The sequence below is a fragment of the Procambarus clarkii genome, chromosome 63, assembly GCF_040958095.1.
Source record: "Procambarus clarkii isolate CNS0578487 chromosome 63, FALCON_Pclarkii_2.0, whole genome shotgun sequence".
Lineage (NCBI taxonomy): Eukaryota > Metazoa > Arthropoda > Malacostraca > Decapoda > Cambaridae > Procambarus > Procambarus clarkii.
In genome coordinates, this window is record NC_091212.1 from 12,714,940 (window position 1) to 12,733,507 (window position 18,568).

Sequence of the window (18,568 nt, forward strand, 5' to 3'; positions counted from 1 at the left end):
GGATTATTTTTATGTTAACGTTTCTATGCACGTTTCCCAGACGTCCAAGCATATCCTTTAAGACAGCTTTTCACGAATCAAATTCATGTGAATTGTCTTATAATATAACTACTCAGCCCGTCCTCCAAACAAAGATCCAAAAGTGATTCCATGCACCCGCCAAACCCCCTGTTTATGAATGAAAAGCGGTTTACACACGACTCACAACTGCTGATGTTCGAACACTTCCGGAACAAGTGTTTCACTGACGAATTTTGTTCGAATCACAACGCTATAAATGCTTCACCAACGTACTACAAATACAAATAATCGCCAACAGAACCTAAACACCTAACCTAACCTAACCTAGCTATGCCTATATATGCACAATATGCTAATATATTATAATATTAATTTATACTTGAGAAAATTCCCGTTTTGAATGAACAGCATGTTAAAATTTATGAATGCGTCTGTGGGGTCGACCACTGGATGTAATGGACTTGAGTCGAGGACGGGTTGAACTACTTGAAGCAATTGCGATATAAAAAGAGCTTCATGCAACTTACCTTAATGAGTTGTGATTATATGGAGAGTGACATAGGGGTAATTGGGTTCAAACCCCATTCCCGTCACTGATAGCAATAGATAACCTAAATCCATTGAAGGGCTGAAGGGTTTCGGTAAGTACAGTCGGGTTCGTTCTCGACGCGCAATCGAGAACTCCCGGTTCGAATCCCAGGCGGGTCATAAATGGTTGGGCACATTTCCTTTCACTTAATGCACTGTTCATCTAGCAGCAAGTAGGTACTCAGGAGTTAATCAGCTTGTTGTGGGGTCTCATCCTGGGGGGGGGGGGGGCAATTCGACCCTGGGGGAAAGGAGGGTCAGTAATTCGACCATGGGGGGGGGGGGGGGCTTCGATAAAAGCGACACATGTATCAATACACTCTGGCTTCTTGTCCCCCGCCACAGTGAATTAATTATAACCAACAAAGCCTATGAAGTCTGAAATTTTGGATTCGTTGTCTATAGAGTGTTCTGCAGCTGAATTCTCTGCTGTTATCATTGTCGATGTTGAATCAACGTCAATAACGTTGATGTAAAACGTCATTAACGGATTCAACGTCGATAATGTAGATTTAACATCGATAATGTTGATTTATCCTTACTCGAGCATGTTTTGCCCACTGAGAGGGAGGGTGGAAAAATAGGAAGGTGGTAGAACGGAAGGGAGAATGGGGGGAGTAGAGGGAGGGAGAAGAATTTTTATCTTTCCCATTTTTGTTTAGGGGAAAGATAAAAAATTGATATTTTTTCCAGTACTATAGCCACTTCACCATCGATTGCCTAAAAGTGTTGAAAGGTCGTGAGACCCACATGCATCCAACATCCAGTAACACTCAATCGGCAATTCGAGTCTCGGGCAGGACAGAAATGGTTGAGCACAATACGTGTATGAATACACTCTGGCTGCCTGTCCCTCGACACAATGAATTAAATTATGAATTAAAGGGACACAGCTATTTCATGAATTTCCTGAAAATGCCAGAAGCGAGCTGTAGAGCAAAGATCAGTTTTTCAACAGAACGTCTGATGAGATCAAGGTCAGGACAGAGACTAGAGCTGTCTTAGTTTACAGTTAAAATATATTTTAAGGTGATCCCAAGTGTTAGAAGGACTTTTTTACATTCTAAGGATGGGGGAGGCCTAATTCCCCCACTCGTGATAGTTTATTTTCTAGAATAATATCACCCACCTTTCTTTTTGCTGTCAACTTGCCCTCTCCTCTATTGTTACCCTTCCTTCATACAAAGGCAATTTGGTGGTTATCTTTGATAATGTAGTCTACCGCCAAAAGCCTGACGTTTTGTTATCTGAGCCTCGGACATATATGCTCTGGATCGCCATAAAATTTATTTTAACCATAAACTAAGACAACTCTCTAGTGTCTGTCCTCTGACTTTAATCTCGTCAAGCATTTCCGTGTCATTTGCCCCTTCTCGTCCTTATTTCTACAGTCTCCCTAAAACTCACACTCTTGATAGTGTTCTTCTTAATTTCATTTTTTTCAAGAGGCTTATTCGGTTATCCTCTTGTCTCCTGGCTTGCCAAAATTCCCACTACTTACCTTGGTATTGTTTCTCCTGCAATTACGTCACTCAGGATTTCATCGACAAATTGCACTTCTCATTATTTATTAATGTTCCCTCTTTCCTTATTCAGAAGGCGATTATATGAGTCTTCTTCAATTCTCTCTTCCCACTGATGTCTTTCTTGATCTCACCAGACTGTGTTGACTACCTCCCCTTTCAGTGGTAAATATTTCTCCCAAATTTTCGGCGTCGCTAAGAGTTCTCGTTCCTCTATTTCTGCAATTCTCTATGTGGAATACTTTGAAGCTATTCTTTTCCCACTACTGATACTCGTCTCTTTCATTGTTATTCAGATTTTTGCTCTTTGGCCTCATTACTAGTCTTTTTCCAGCCTTTCCTTTCCTCTAACACACTAGCTCTTATTATAAATTTCAAAGTTAAATTGGAGTCTAATTTCCTCCTTCCTTTACTGAATGTACATGTTCACACCTGTGTCTGCCTACCACAGGCCTATGTACAGTGTTATGTACCTTCATTTCTTAACATTAACTATCATCGGGTCTAATTACCCAAAGCCTTCTAGCACTACGTAAGTAATGAAGAACTATGATTTATATAGACAAAAATATATATACAAGTTTTTATTCTTGCACAGCGTTTCGGGCAAGTCCTTAATCTTAATAATTTACTCACTGTAATGTTGGTGCTGAATGTAGAACATGAAAAAAACATATTTTTACTCAAAAATAATATCATCTAATTACCTAAAGACCAAAGAGCAGAGCGCAACCCCAGCAAGCACAACTAGGTGAGTACACCAAAAGCCACACCATTCTCGCTTGGATCGTCAACTTCCTGTAGCGTCGCATGCCACTTAGTTTCGTCTAATTTCATTATAAAATTATATTATTTCAGAGTAAAAATAACTTTTTTTTTCATGTTCTTCAGCTCCAGCATTATAGTCAAGTAAATATATATTATTTCTTCATTACTTACGTAATGCTAGGAAACTTTGGGTAATTAGATGGACCACTGACCACATTGATCCTTAATGTGTTGAGAAAAAAAAGTATTCTCGTTTCCCTTTTCCTCTGAACCGTAAACATCATTAACTCAGTTTCTCGATTCTGAAATTTAACTTCTTTACAAGTGTTTCTCCTGCCTTGGTAAATTACCCCTTCTCTCAAGCTGCTCTATAAAAAAAAAAAACTTTCATCCTAAACGTTCTTCCAACGCTTGAAACAAGACTTTCTCAACTACTGTTTTTTTCATGACTTGATAATGGTCCAGGACGGACCAAAACATTGTTACCTCTGTCATATCCAAAATTGTCATTTGGGTGTCTAATATGGAATAAGTCAACCTAACGAACTCAGAGCTCCAGCATGTTAATTACTCTTCTTTGCTTTTAAGTCATCTCTGGCTATTTGAATCCTTATTTTAAAGTGTTGAATAGTGCATCCCAACCTCAAGCACTGCACTTTCTAACCATTAGCAATTCAATTTCAGACTGCAAACTGTACTGAACTTTCAGATCACAATAACTGCACTTTCAGACCTCAAGCATTGCACTTCCCAACTGCAAGCACTGCACTTTCTAACCATAAGCACTACACTTTCCTGCCATCACTACCCATACTGATAGCATGGTCAAAATCAAGATTATGTAAAAAGATATAACAAATACACATAAGGCACTACTACTATATTTTATTCAGCACTGCTGTAACTGCTTGTGCAGGATGGAACAAGGTCACACTTCAACCCGTCTTCCTAACAAATAGATTGTGCTTTTTATGGATGTTATAAATGCAACTCATTAAGAAAAGTAACTGCTTTCAGTATTCATATTTTCTATGCACTGAACCAGATGTTATACTGTAATAATAAAAATATTTTATTCATGTACGAGTATGTACATGTTACATGAACAGTGAAGAATTCATTGACAAAAGAAGTACAACAGTATATATAGTCATTAATACGCGGAGCATTTCGGGTTCGTACGTTTATGGTTAGGTCAAAGGGTTGAATTTTTTTTACCCGATAGCAAATCAAGGAAGAACAGGCTGCACACCCACCGTACACACGTACTCCAGCAGAAATCAGAAAAAAAAGTTATCAAAATACTTCAGAGCAACAAAGTTTTTACTAACACCAATTTGTGTAATTCTGACCTGCATCTATTTTAAGGCCTTCTTTATGGCATTCATACCATCACAAACAATGGGCAAGTGCTCATTAATCCAAAACGTGCCTCATTTTTTACATGTGGCTCAAAACTAATTACGTTAGACTTTTCTCAAGTAGTGCTTTGATCACTTCCTCTGTACAAAGTTCCACCACCAGCTACAAGCACACCACTAATATCAGCTCCACCACCAATCACAAGGGAACCAATAACAATAAGCTCCACAATTTTAATTTTATCATTCATTACTGTACATTTTTTGCCCTTGAAAGAAAACAACTTCCTTTAGTAGTTGCTAATTAGTTATCACTCTAGAACAAGTTTTTCACCCAATTAAATTTACAAAGTGGATAGCATTAATCCAAGACTTAACTTAGGAAGGTTACTTTAGAGTAATCTTAAATGAAACAAAAGTAATGAATTTTTTTATTCTTAAGTTTATAAAATGATCAACAAGTCTACCACTACTTCAACCAAATAATGCTCTTCAATATGTGTATCAAACTTGTCTTTATAACTAGTTTTTCCCAAACAAAAAACTTCATATTGCTTTTCCTTACTAAAAAATTTAACTTTACACAAAAACATGTATCCTGCAGTAGCCTTACATAGTAAGAGTTCACTGACAGTTGTAAATACAAGTTACAAAAAGTAATGTAACCAGTACAGAGGCAAACATTGCACCCCACACAGGAACAGAATGGCAGTGGTGCGTCCTCACTACTCTGCTCCTGCTGGTATTCATTCTTTTTTCTTAATTACAACAAATGCACTGAAATCTAGCACAACTATTCTGAGTAGGCTTTTAAAAATAATTTTTTTATAATGAAGTAAAAGAACAATACTACTATATAACTATTCAGGAAAATTATCACTGGAACAGAAAAGTGATTACTGTACTGTACTCAATAACTTGTAAAATTACCTCATTTGAACAATTCCCATAAATAAATTAGTCTTATCAAAGGGACTGCTTCACTAACTCATACTTAACTTAGAAAGCAATTTCAATATATTTTTAAATTTGAAAAAAGAAAAGAAAAAGAACTTGGAGCTTGAACAGGAATCATGTTCATTATTAATGTAACTGCATTTGCAGTAAAAAAATAAAATTTACAATTTGCAAATCTAAACAAATGAAGTTATAAATCAAATCTTCCAATCTGAAGTAAAATAATAATACATCTATTTAAATAATGTTCAAAATTTGATATAAAACAAAGATATTCTTCTTCTAAGCTCCAATGTATCCTTAAAATGAAACTTCTAATGATCTTTGGTTGGAGTTTTAGTATTATGAAAATAAATGTTGCACAACCTGTGAGGCTTATTACTAACAATTGTGTACACCACCGTAAAACCGTCGACGACGACCACATACACAAACTTCCGTATAACATGATTGACTATTATACTTTATTAAAACATTCCCAAATTACTTGCACACTCATTTACATCAATGAGCAAAAATGTATAGTGGTTTGTACAAAATACCAAATATAGTATAGTAGTTAGCCGTTATGTAATTATACACATTGATGATAACTATCTCTGCTTCAGCATAAATATTTGCATGACTACTAAAATGATATGTCATAGACATTGGCCTATTTACAAAATAATGGCAGATGATGTCAGTGATATACTGTACTTGCCAATATACCATACATCCTTTATTTAATAGGAAATTATTTCAGCCCAGACCCATTAAAATTACTAGTGAAAAAATTATCTAAATACAGTACAGGTACAGTATTTCCAAATTAGGCTTACCAATCACAACTTAAGGTTTGTCATTCAGGAAATAAAAAAAATTATATTTTAGAATCTAGGAAATGCTGGAATATTTTAGACAACTTAAAAAAAAAAAGCTACAATGAAAAAACTGATGGAAGAAACCGACTAACAGCTAGTCAAGCTAGATTTTTAATTCTTCAAAAAAGAATTAACAGTTAACAAAACAGTTAACAGTTTTATGAGGTACAGTCAAGTCCATGAACAATGACTAAATTTCTGGTTCAATTATGGTCACGCAAAACATGAAGATAAACCATCAAATTCAAGTTGTGATATAGAAAAAACTGCTAACTATACTGTACCATCAAAGCTATAATGGGCTACTGAGGGCCCTTGAAAATGTTAACGAGAGGTAGTACCATATCCTGATGGCTCGCAGGTAATGCAGATGAAGTGATCAAGTAAAAGCAGATTAATTTCAAAATGTCAAATTCAAATAAAAAAAACTGCACTTGAATTTTAATACATATTTGATATACTATACAGCATTAATGCATGACATTATAAAGGGTAACCAAGGAGGAGAAAACAAGAAGAAAAAGCACAAGAAACCAATGACCGTGATTGGTATGCATCATCCACAAAAACTAAAAGGTAATAATAATAATTAAAAATAATAAATAACGATGAGAAGTTTAATGATCAACAATAATCATAATGATGATAATATCAATAAACAGAGAAATCACATTATCGTATATCAATGAGAAAATCCACAATAGCCGTGACGATGATTCGAGCCTATGCACTGGTTGTTCCCAGACGCACACTCTAAACGACTATGCCACGACATGGTCAAAAAGAGTTACAACCTGGGGTACTACTTCCATTGAAGCCAAACCAGGGTTTCCCACAACTTTCCCCCCATGCACTCTGGCTCCGTTGTCCAGTAATTCCACCTCTGATGTCCCTCTTTCAATACACAGAGTAATCACATTAATGTGATATATCAATAAGAAAACCACTAGGCTCCTGTGGATTTTTTCTGGCAGAGCCAGAATGCATGGGGAGGGGGGGGGGAATGTGTGAAACCCTGGTTTGGCTTCAGTGGAAGCCTCGGGAATCCTAGTGGGTGCAGTAGTACCCCAGGTTGCAATTATTTTGACCATGTTGTGGCATAGTCTTTTAGAGAATGCATCTGGGAATACCCAGGGCATAGCACCGCTCCTGTGCCAGGTAAGTCCACTACAGGCTCACCATAGCCCGTGCTACTTGCCCCGCTCTTGTCCCAGGTAAGTTACGGTCTCACCATAGTCCGTGCTACTTGGAACTTGTTCCGAGTAGCTGAATCTATAACAACAACAACAACAACCAGGGCATAGGTTCGAATCCTCATCACGGCTCCTGTGGATTTTCTCAATAATATCAATGAACTATTGCGTGTCATCGCAAATAAAAAGTCCAAAGTAACTGCAGCTATTAATACTAAATGATTGCCAAAATCATGTGAAATATTTGACCTGATTTTAACTACTCAAGATATCCAATCATGTACTGTAAGAATAATAAAAATTACTAGCATGCCCAAATTCCATACAACTGTACCCTGAAAACATAACGTACCAAAATCTGGCAGCTACTAAGACATTCTCATCATCTTACAAGATCCTTAAACAATATTTGTAACAACTCAAATGTGACACTGCTCTAATATATCTTGCTCAAAATCCTATGATGGTAAACCATTTTACAACTTTGGTATTCAGATTTTTAGCAAATGCAAGTTATTTAAATTTGCTGGTAAATTCCTAGCGATTCAACAATAATATGGATGGCACACGTCATGATACAAAAAAAAAAAGATAAGACAATTTAAGGCATAATGAGGTTGCAAGTCTCAGTGTTGTATAAAAACACCTAATTAAACAATGTTCCGGACATCCCTCTTAATTACCGGTACTATTGTCTCTGCCTTTATGATTCATCATTACCTGGACTATCTTTTGGTGTTCTAGTCAATCTCTTTGCTCCTCTATTTGCTGGGCCCTTAGGCTTAGCAAACTTAGGACGGTGAAGGTTACGTTTTGGGTGAATTTCATCCAACAAATATTCCTCTGTCAGTTCAGAACCTTCACCAACTTCAAGCTGAGGAAAAAAAACACACACTCTTAATGAAGCATGTAACAATTACAGAATTACTATCTTTGTAGCAAACAAAAGTGTGGAATAATTAGGAAACCGTGTCAATGTAGATATTACTAAGGGTGAGAAGCAGTTGATGGGATGTAAAAAGTATGCACACATATAGCATGATACAAGGGCAGTACACTACTCATCTGTACAAATATAATTACTGTATTGTTAAATTAAATACAAATGGAGAAAATTGTTTTTACATTACAGATGTATATAGTTTTATGGTGGTAAGACTGAGTGGCTTTAATTAACATGGATTTGTGCTAATTATGTGTAATGTTGCCATTATTTAAAATTTTCAGAAGCTGGACAGTATTGGAAATGAAAGTGAAGTAGAGTAATGGTAAACTACTGGTGAGATATACTGCTTGAAAGCAAGACATCCTTTGAAAAAAAAAAAATAGCAATTCGTCAATCATTAAATTCTTGCCTGGTGCAAAGATATCTCTTAACTTTCCTCTCAGATCATTGAACACTTACCTCACTTTCCACAGGCTTATCATTTGGAACCACATTATCATTATTGTCCAAATGAAGGCACCTTAGAAGTAGCAGGAACTTGTTGCAAGACATGCATTTCTCGAAAAGTGGGGTTGGAACAATGCTGTCTTTGTTCCAAGAATCCTGTGTGACATGTTTTTCTGAGTGTTTCATCACAAGCAACACAAGACATGCATGCATCTCAGATTCAGTCGTATCTTTTCAACGTAGCAAATGTGAAGCTGGTAATAAGCCATCTACAATTAGTTTCACTGTGTACCGATTGGTTTCCTCAACAAACATTTCATGAATGGCTTATTGTGAGAGCTGCAGTCTCGCTTCATGCAGGTCAGCGTTTAATCCCCAACTGTCCAAGTGTTTTTTTTCAGGATGGATGATGCTCAGTGGAGGCCTCAGTCATCCATTTGCTACCCAGGTTATCCCACACAAGTTTGTGACAGATTTGCCTTAAACTAGCAAATAGTAAATCAACTAGAAAACACCCAAACCTTATTTTCACAAAAATGAACTGACTTAAAACAATGAATATAAATCCATGTTACACTGATCACAACCTAGTTGAAGTTCTCACAGGCATGGACAACAGACCTGTGTAGCCAATCTCTAATCCAAGAGGAGGCGAATTTTACAAATTAAATTTTAATAATACTGTACACTGATTACCTGGAACAAATAAATCATGACCTCTCGGAAGTAAGCTGGGAAGAACCTCTTTAGATAATGCAAACCAAAGTCAGTGCCTCAAGATAAAAGACACAGTAGCATTAGACATACTGTAGAGTATGCTCATGTCACAGACCAAGAGAGAGAGAGGAAACATTTCATATTGTGATGAGAATGGTACTTAACCCCATCCCTTTTCTTTCGTGGATGACAACAAAGAAATGAGTAAATTACTGAGAACACAGTATCACTGATTTTATGTGAACCTCTAAAGACACCCTAAATAAACTGACAACCGACAAATAAACCCAAATTTATTTTGGAGACTGACAACCCAAATAAATTCTTCACGAATGTAACCCCAACCTCGGCTCATAGCGGATGTCACCCTCGCCCACCTGAGCTTTGAAGTACTGTAACCACAAACAGCATGCCATTCTCTGCCCCATGTTCAGGTACTTGGAATTCAACATTCATGAAATCACCAATCACATTTATACTACATCCCCTTAGTATCATACGCCCGAAGCGTATCATATCAGCGTATCAAAGCGTATCATATCAGTGTATCGAAGCGTATCGAAGCATATCATAGTGTTTTGCCTAAAACGCTATGCGTACTAGTGGCTTTAGGTATTTTTATGTACTAGCTCTATCTATAAATCCAACATTATGTTTGTAAAATAACTATATATGTACTTTCCTGAATAAAATTTACCTTACTTTACATATGAATGCTTCTCTGAACTAAAATAAAAAAAAAGTCCTGTTTTCCCACCAAACTTGAATTACATGCACAAGCATCTTGAACACACCATGAGTACTTCATACAGTACTTTTCTTTACTTGTTATTAAGAATCATTTTTACTCTTCCTCTTATTCCCATGTAATTATCACATCACTCCCAACTGTGAAACATTTTCTACATTCCGTTAATTTGTGTTGATACTGTAGCACAAAATTTATACAAAATATTATTATATTTTCTCAGCTTTTTAGTAAGAGGAAACCCAAGATAATGCAGTATTATATTCATCTTTTAACATGGCTGTAATTAAACCTAAGAAGATGGATACAAGACATTTTATGATGTACAAGACATTTACCTTTTTACTGATAGCCAAATTGAAGCCACTTTCTAAGACATCTGTAATGGGGTTTTTACTGCTGGAGTACAGCATTCTCTCCTTGATGGGGCAGGCATAACCAGGCATGGAATATATAAATACTGAAAAAAAATATAAACCTGTATTAGATATTTGAATTTAAAATTAATAGGCAATAATAATTTTGATTTTCCTTATTCCAATTTCATTTACTACAGTGCTAAAAAAACAAATAAATTTAATGATTTTGAATTAAAGAAGTTAGTTCATTCTATCTGATGCTTGTCAGAACTCTAGAAGACCTTTAATACTATATTACAATACACTAACAATATTATACTATACTATATATTATTCTATATTAATGGTAGTTCTTCATTTGGCTTCTGTTCAACATGAATGTATCCCATCTATATTTAACCCTAAAAGAACGGCCATTATCAAAATTGTTGACTGCGCATAATTTTTTCCATATAAAACGTTAGATATTTATTCAAAATTATGGAAAACATCATATCCATCACCTTTAGAGAAATAATCTACAAATTGGGGGGGGGGGTAGAAACAGCCTAAGCTACTCTATCCCTTCGAGATGTATTTCTTTCTTGTCTCAATAAACATACTTGAACTTTATCTACAAATCATTGAAAAGAACAATAATAAAGAATTACATGTACTATATGTCTAAAACACTTACAAACACTATGGAAGAAGTCTCCTTCATAGTTATGATCGTAACGGTATAAGTGATAGCGAGCTGCCGAGTCGGGTACACGGCGGGGCAAATCGTGCACAGTCAAAGTTTCTGCTGTATCTGCTAGATGAATCTCTTCAGCAGACGTGTCTGTCCAAAATAAAATAAAAATGTCTTCTGCTGCTTGTTTGGATGAAAATCCTATTAAATCAATAAAAAGTGGGAATGGGGAATTGGTGATGATGGTAGGATAAATGGGCGATGTTTCGGCATGAAACAAAAAGAAATTACATTGCATGAAATTATTAGTTAAGCTACTGTGTTGATAAATGTAGTAGGGAATAAAAGGTTCTGTTATACTGCACTGTTAACATACCATATATTCCAATACAACTTTGCCTTCAAAGTAAAGGCTACTCATTACCCGATATTCCATTTCATGGGAAACAAGATGAAGATGATGGCTCTTAAAGGAAGTACAGTATTTGGCAAGTGCTCTGATTAAATGACTAATATTCTTGGATAGCTTAGAATCATAATATTGAAGGTGCAAAGTTGAGGTGATGCCCTCAGCCAGTATAGTACTGTACTGTATAAATATGAAATTACATGGAAATAATAAGATATGCAGGAAAAACAAATCCTTAACCTCTGAAGGATTCACTAAAAATCAAAAATATGCCCGAGCTATAAGAGGCGTTGGATACAAGAGGGTGTGTGTAGGTTGCCAAGTGAGATGGTGAAATGTGATAATTTCACACCAAAATCATACACTATGCAGCTTCTATATAATTTCCTATGAATAGTGCATGTGTTCCAGATAACTGGTCATAGACTCACTAATCTACAACAATATAATTGGAGTTGAAAAAAATGGTTAACTGTACCAAAACATAGTAAATACCACTTGCCCAAAGCCATCCATACAGCATCTGTCCGTGTGACTCAGCCTCCCAGCATAACTTTATTTTATAGCATGAACATGGACTTGAGGTAAACATTCTATATAGATAGGCCTGGCTATCTGAACCAAGTAAGAATTCAGGCATCTTAGTCAGGAGGGAGAGTATGCACATATGGTTGAAAGATATCAAAATCAGTTATTGTAAACATGATGAAAAAAGGTACAAGTAGCCACAGCAAGAATTAAATCACTCGACACTATTCTCTGGTGCAATCTAGAAAAAATGCCAAGACCCAATACCGACAAGAGTCAGATACGAGAACAGAAAACACAAATTGCCGCATCTCCCTTCAACCAGAGCTTGTCAGCAATCAAACTGCAACACAACCCAGAACATGGTTGCAGATGATGAGTCAAAATAATGAGGCTGAAGATATGATGACCAAACCACACATCAGAAGGTGAAGAAACGACACCATTTCGATCCATTCTGGACCAAAATCAAGTCGTGTAGACCATTATCAACACACACATCAAGTCGTGTGTTGATAAAGGTCTACAAATGACTTGTACTCTATAAATGTATTCACATCAACTGCTGCCTGCCTGGCTCGGGCAACCTCTACAAGGTGTCTCATCAATCGGCAAGCATAAATTAGCGACATCATCGCAATTTTCCCTCTCCACCACAGCCAAAGTAAACTATAGTGTACCCATGATCATTTAACAATATTAGAAATAATTTTGATTTTTTGTTTGCTCACCATGAAGCTGTCACATGAAACAGGCAAACAGTAAAAGGGTTAGAGAGAAAATCAGTAGGGGTCCATAAAGAGGATTTGAACCTGCACACTGGGTATTCCCAAACACACGCCCTAATCCACTAGGTGACGACATGCTAAGAAGTAATGTATCCTAGGATTCCAGTGAATCCTCTAAGGTTCCCAAAGCACCTTCTAACCCCAAATCAAGTTTTACACATTACCCACATACATTTTGGCTGTGGTATGGGGCTTTTTACCCCAAAACTTCCTTTCAAATCCACAAAGAAATCACATTAAAGTGATATCATTGAGAAAATCGTTAGGAACCATGGCTTTTACGGATTTTCTCATTGATATATCACGTTAATGAGATTTCTTTGTGCACATGCATTAAAAACATTAATAAAAAAAATCACCATAGCTTTCTGTTATGACCCTGGGTCCAATATTGCACTGTGGAAAATGGATCCAGGAGTGTATGGCATTTGTTTACATATTTACCTGAATTACCTGAGGGCCACTAATACTAGTGGCCTCGACGAGGACAGGAAACTGGCAGCTTGTTAAAGGTCCACCCCTTTGCCCTGATGATCTTTTCTATCTATATTTTAAAACCCAGCAGAGTTTTGGCGTTTATGACTTCAGCGGGAAGGCGGTTCCATGGGTTTACAACCCTTTGGGTAAAAAAGCATCTCCTATTTTCTGTCCTACATTGGGGCTTTTTGAGCTTTAACCAAATTTGAGCTCCATGTTCGTGTTACATCTCATCTCTTGAAGAAAGTTTCGGTATCTACATTGTCCAAATTGTTTATTATTTTGAAGATTTCCATGAGATCCACCCTGTCATGCTTGGTCGGCAGTGTTGTTAGCCCAGTGGCCCTCAACCGTTCCTGATATGAGAGATGACTAAGCTTTGGTATGAAATAGGGACCCTTCAATCATGTAGGTATTTTAGTGATAGGCCCTGAATGTTTTGGATTATGGGTGGGATTAGTGTTATTTAAATTTTTAGAGATTTTAAGATAGGTTTGGGTTAAAGAAGGAGGGTTATTCTCTGACAGATTTATATAGAGGAATGTTCCTCAATTTACAAATGGCGGGCGATTGCGTCCTTGCCAGAAGTAAGAGCATTTTGATGCTCCTAGCTTTGTAGTTAACCTGTGTATTGTAAAGCTAGGATGTTATATTTATACTTAGAACTGCATGGTGGCAATTTAATATGATATTAGAGATTCAGGTTAGTTACTGTACAATCAGTTGACCAACCCTAACAACCCTAACAAGTACCTAACTTCATCTATTTAGTTTCCTACTCTGAGCTTTAAATTTGCTCTGTACCTAGTGTTACCCAATCTCCTAATTTTTATGTAATATCAAACAACCTTATCATTGTGTTCATTGCTGTCTTCTTTTATGTGCTAGCCATATGCTGTATTGTGACTACCAATTTTTGTCAACTACCATTCAAGCTGTCATTGCAATCAATCTTATATTGTTTCTGCTGTATTGTGCCTACCAATTTGTTGTCAACTACCATTTTAAGCTGTCATTGCAATCAATCATAGCTACCTATGTGCTTTAATATACTGTACCTATAATTTTATCTCATCTTCTTTTTTTTCATTCCATGTAATCTGTTATCATTTTTTTGTCTATAAATTTTGCAAGTATTTACCTCCTTAAAATTTTCTTAGATTAAGGACCTGCCCGAAACGCTGCGCGTGCTAGTGGCTTTACAAGACTGTAATTACCATATTTGTATCCTCACATTCCTTATGTACATTCTTGTATATGCATAAATAAATAAATAAATAAATAAACCCAGAAGCAAGAGCGGTGGAACGCGGGTAGCTGTGCGGGTCTTCTTGGCTGGGGGTTCCAAGGCGGCTGGTTGGTTTTGTGTCGCCTCCCTTTTTACCACCTCTATTTCTTTACTATAACCAAGTTAAGTAACCCGTACCACGTGCCATTAGGTTCCAAGTGTAATTTTAATCTGTGTTCCCTGGTAAAATCCTTCGAGTTCCAAGTAATTAGATCTAGGCACTGACTAGTGAACATGTGTCTGATATAATTATACTTGTTTTAGTCAAGTGTGTTGTCTCTTAAGGAAAAGTAGACTTTACCACTACTTTGTTGTATTTAGTCTTGTCTCCTGCCTATGTGGAGATAGCGAGGTGACATAAGATTGAGGTGGTAAAGTATTTATGTTGTACTTGGGGAGGTTAGGGTTAGTAAATTATATTAAGGTAAAATTAAAACTTCAGCTGGAGTTTCCATCACCCCTCTTGATTAGGGTTAGGTGATCTGCTCAAGATGAGACCATAATTGTACTTTTATTTTCTGGGAATCGTTTCCCTGGGGCTGGGTCTTTCCTAACCCCCATTAAGTAGAACTCCTTACCTTGATTCGTGCCCTGAATAAGACCCCCATACCACCTGTAACACTTTCCACACTACATACTTTAATATCAATGTGAAATAGATGAAATAATATGTTTATTGTTTGTGATGTGTATCTATGTATGTATTAACACGATGTACTGAACGGGGTGAGAATAGCTTGAGCTACCTCATCCCTTTGTGTGTATTTTACCTCAGTAAACTTATTTCAATTCCAATAGATGAAATTATGTTCACAAAACTAAATTTTACACACTTCATGAGAAATTGGACACATTTGTTAAAAAGCAGAAGTTTGACATAACACTTAAAGATCCATTTGACAAAGAACTGATCACACAAATATTACAACTAACCCCTCAAATTAAACAAAGAAAACATGACAATTGTTCAAGTCTATTCTGGGCCTTTTAGCACAGATTAAGTGCATGAACTTAACACTTTCGTGCTAACCGGACTCACCGAGGAGTCCTGTTTCGCTAACCGCTAACCCATAGTGGACATAAAGTTATGTCCTCTTAAAATATTTGTATAAAATTCAATTTTTATCCGATTTACTTTGGGTTTGTTTCAAACTGCGCACCATGAGGCTCTCTTTCTCACCACTAGGCTGCATGGTACAATAAGTTCATGAAAGGTGTGGACCACTTCGATCAAATGGTATGTCCCAAACGGGTTGCAGGTGGGTGACTTTAGCCGTTTATACTGGTAATGCTTCCCCCATATCATGTATTATATGCATATGTCTGTTTAGGGAATTTTATTCCGATCAATGTACAACCAAAAATAACTGTGTGCAACAAGTATAAACTTGACAAACATAACAAAAGTAAAAACATTTTGTGTGTGTTTGACGCTCACTGATATGTTCCAGCGTTGTTTTATATTTGGAGCTATTCTATCTTACGCTTTGTTGATCTTTTTTACCTACGGGCTCATAGAACATTCTATTGCGAACACATTGACACAAAAATGAATGACGTACATAGAAAATTAATGTCATGAGAGTGAAATAAGTATAAACTTTCAAAGCGCCGTGCGTCGTCCCGTCACCGATACCGGGTAACAATTTCACCACTTCCCACACTCTTGCGGGCGGGCCTCAATCATTATTCTACGCTTATATTCATATCACCGTGTTGGGAATTTCATTGCGAGTCCATTGATACCAAAATTAACACTGTAGGACAAGTGTGGAGGTGATAACAATCCCAAGAGTAAAAACATTTTGTTGCTGTTGGGCGCTCACGGCGAGTCATCTTCGTAGTTATTTATTTGGTGCTGGTATCCCTATACGTTTCGTGACTTTTTTTACTGATGTTCTTCTAGAGAATTTTATTGTGAACACGTTGGTACCAAAATGAAATACGTAGCTCAAGAACTAAGGTAAGGAGAGTAAAAAGAGTATACACATTTTTGTTTTTACGCTTACTCAGCAAAAACGCTCCCCGCACATACCGCTTTTTTTTTTACCATCGAAGGGGGCACGAAAGTGTTAAGCATATAAAGGATTAAATAATCTTTTATTACGCTGTAAAATATTCCATTACCTTAAAGTACATTCTTGAATTCCAATATAAACCCTAAATATTTAGGGAAAAACTATCTTACCAATTTTCAGTTGCACATATTGCAGATCCCCTGTGGTAAATTCTCGAACTGCATCGAGAGCCTGAGGCACAATAGGGAAAGTAATGCCAGCCATAGTCTGGTGCTTGGTGTCTACCCCAATGTCAACTCCAACCTCTTGCTTTTTTATTTCTTGCATCTCCTCTTCCTGTGAAGGGAAAGTTAATGCAATAGTCAGCTATGAAAGGCTAGGAATTTCAAGTTTATCTCCCCATCAATTCTGAAAAAATTTTAACACATGAGAAGCACTATCTATTATGCAGACGAGGAGTCACAATAACGTGGCTGAAATGTGTTTGACCAAACTACACACTAAAAAGTGAAGGGATGACAATATTTTGGTCAGTTCTGGACCATTCTCAAGTCAATTGTAAGAAACGTCATCATCCCTTCACTTTCTAGTGTGTGGTTTGGTCAAACACTATCTATTATGTAAAACTATGAGATTTGATTTTGGCTAACTCTCTTCATAATTTAAAGCTTTGAATTTCAGCACCATTTGCGGAGCGTTCTCTCTTATCTTTTACCGTTCAACTTTTGATTTTCAAGCTGTACTGTGTGAACTGACTGTCACTTTGTATGTGAGACTAAAATAGCTCTGGAAATATACAGATACAAAAATATAAATATTTAATGCTACATTTCATACACTAGTTCAGTATGTGAATAAATAAATGGAATGTGAAATGGAGGGGTAATGAAGGAATAAGTTGCGAGAGGATAAAATTTTTAAAAATTTATTTAGTGAAGCATATTTATGATCTCTGATATTACTGCTATTTAGAAGGACCAGCAGCCAGTGTATTTCTCACAGTACTGGACCCAGAACAGTGCTTGTAAGTAATAATTCAAAAACAAAATGGCCATAGTTTCTTTTGTGATAGTTCAACAGGTAAACTTTAAAGATGCTTTCAAGTTGAGGTAAATATAATCTTGGTTATCCTTCGTAACACAGAATAAAACGTTATCTACGGTACAAGTGTACTTTAATTCTAACGTTATTTTAATATAATACATCAATAATATTCACATATAGTTGACTTAATCTACACTATATAAAATGCAAAATGCAGAAAATAGGGTATTCAAATTACAACTAAATGAAAAGCAATCTAATGATTGTCGAATGAGAAACTTTTTTTTTAAGTAACATGTACAGTATAACAGTGTTTTCAAGAAAAACCTTCAAAATAATCAATCAAGAAGAAAAGCAAAAATGATATAAATCTTAAGTGATAAAACTTTAAATATAGCACTATATATATTGGTTTTAAAACAAGGTAAATATCAGAAGAGAATTAAAGGATAATAAATTTATTAATTATCGAATGAATGGAATCGAGCGGTTTCTAAAAGGGTACAAAATAGGACACACAAATCTAGAAATACAACATCTCAATTTCCACCTTGGAAGCTCAGCATGAACTTTTCTGCTAAGAATTACTGAGTGTATGATTCAGTTGAGCAGAACAGGTCTTCCTTTTCATAAGCCTCATCACTCTGTGGTAAGAGAATTGCTACCATTTATAATTTAAATTTAATGTTAGAAAAACTAAGGTCTGCACAAATGTATTAATGTGAATCCAAACTGTATAATATTGAATCATATTCATTTGTTTCTAAAATTACATGCCTAACTTGTTTTGTTTTTTTATTTACTGCACAGGCCTCCCTCGCTTTATGAATGCATTACATTTTTCCGCTGATA

General features: G+C 36.2%; 2 protein-coding genes across 3 annotated transcripts in view; one reads left to right on the forward strand and one right to left on the reverse strand.

Moving 5' to 3' along the window:
* LOC123769662 (PE-PGRS family protein PE_PGRS30-like) overlaps positions 1-6,838 on the forward strand; it is a 22,611-nt gene extending 15,773 nt beyond the window's left edge. Inside the window, exons 6-7 of the mRNA XM_069308850.1 lie at positions 6,550-6,657; positions 6,744-6,838. Of these exons, the coding sequence (XP_069164951.1) occupies positions 6,550-6,657; positions 6,744-6,838 (203 nt within the window). The remainder of the gene's footprint in view (positions 1-6,549; positions 6,658-6,743) is intronic.
* The window catches only part of twf (twinfilin actin binding protein), a 26,224-nt gene continuing 12,336 nt past the window's right edge, over positions 4,681-18,568 (reverse strand). For both annotated transcript variants that reach the window (XM_045760693.2, XM_045760692.2), the window contains exons 6-9: positions 16,843-17,008; positions 11,168-11,314; positions 10,471-10,592; positions 4,681-8,148 (exon numbers count right to left, since the gene is read on the reverse strand). In XM_045760693.2, coding sequence (XP_045616649.1) covers positions 7,978-8,148; positions 10,471-10,592; positions 11,168-11,314; positions 16,843-17,008 — 606 coding nt within the window. In that variant the 3' untranslated portion in view covers positions 4,681-7,977. The remainder of the gene's footprint in view (positions 8,149-10,470; positions 10,593-11,167; positions 11,315-16,842; positions 17,009-18,568) is intronic.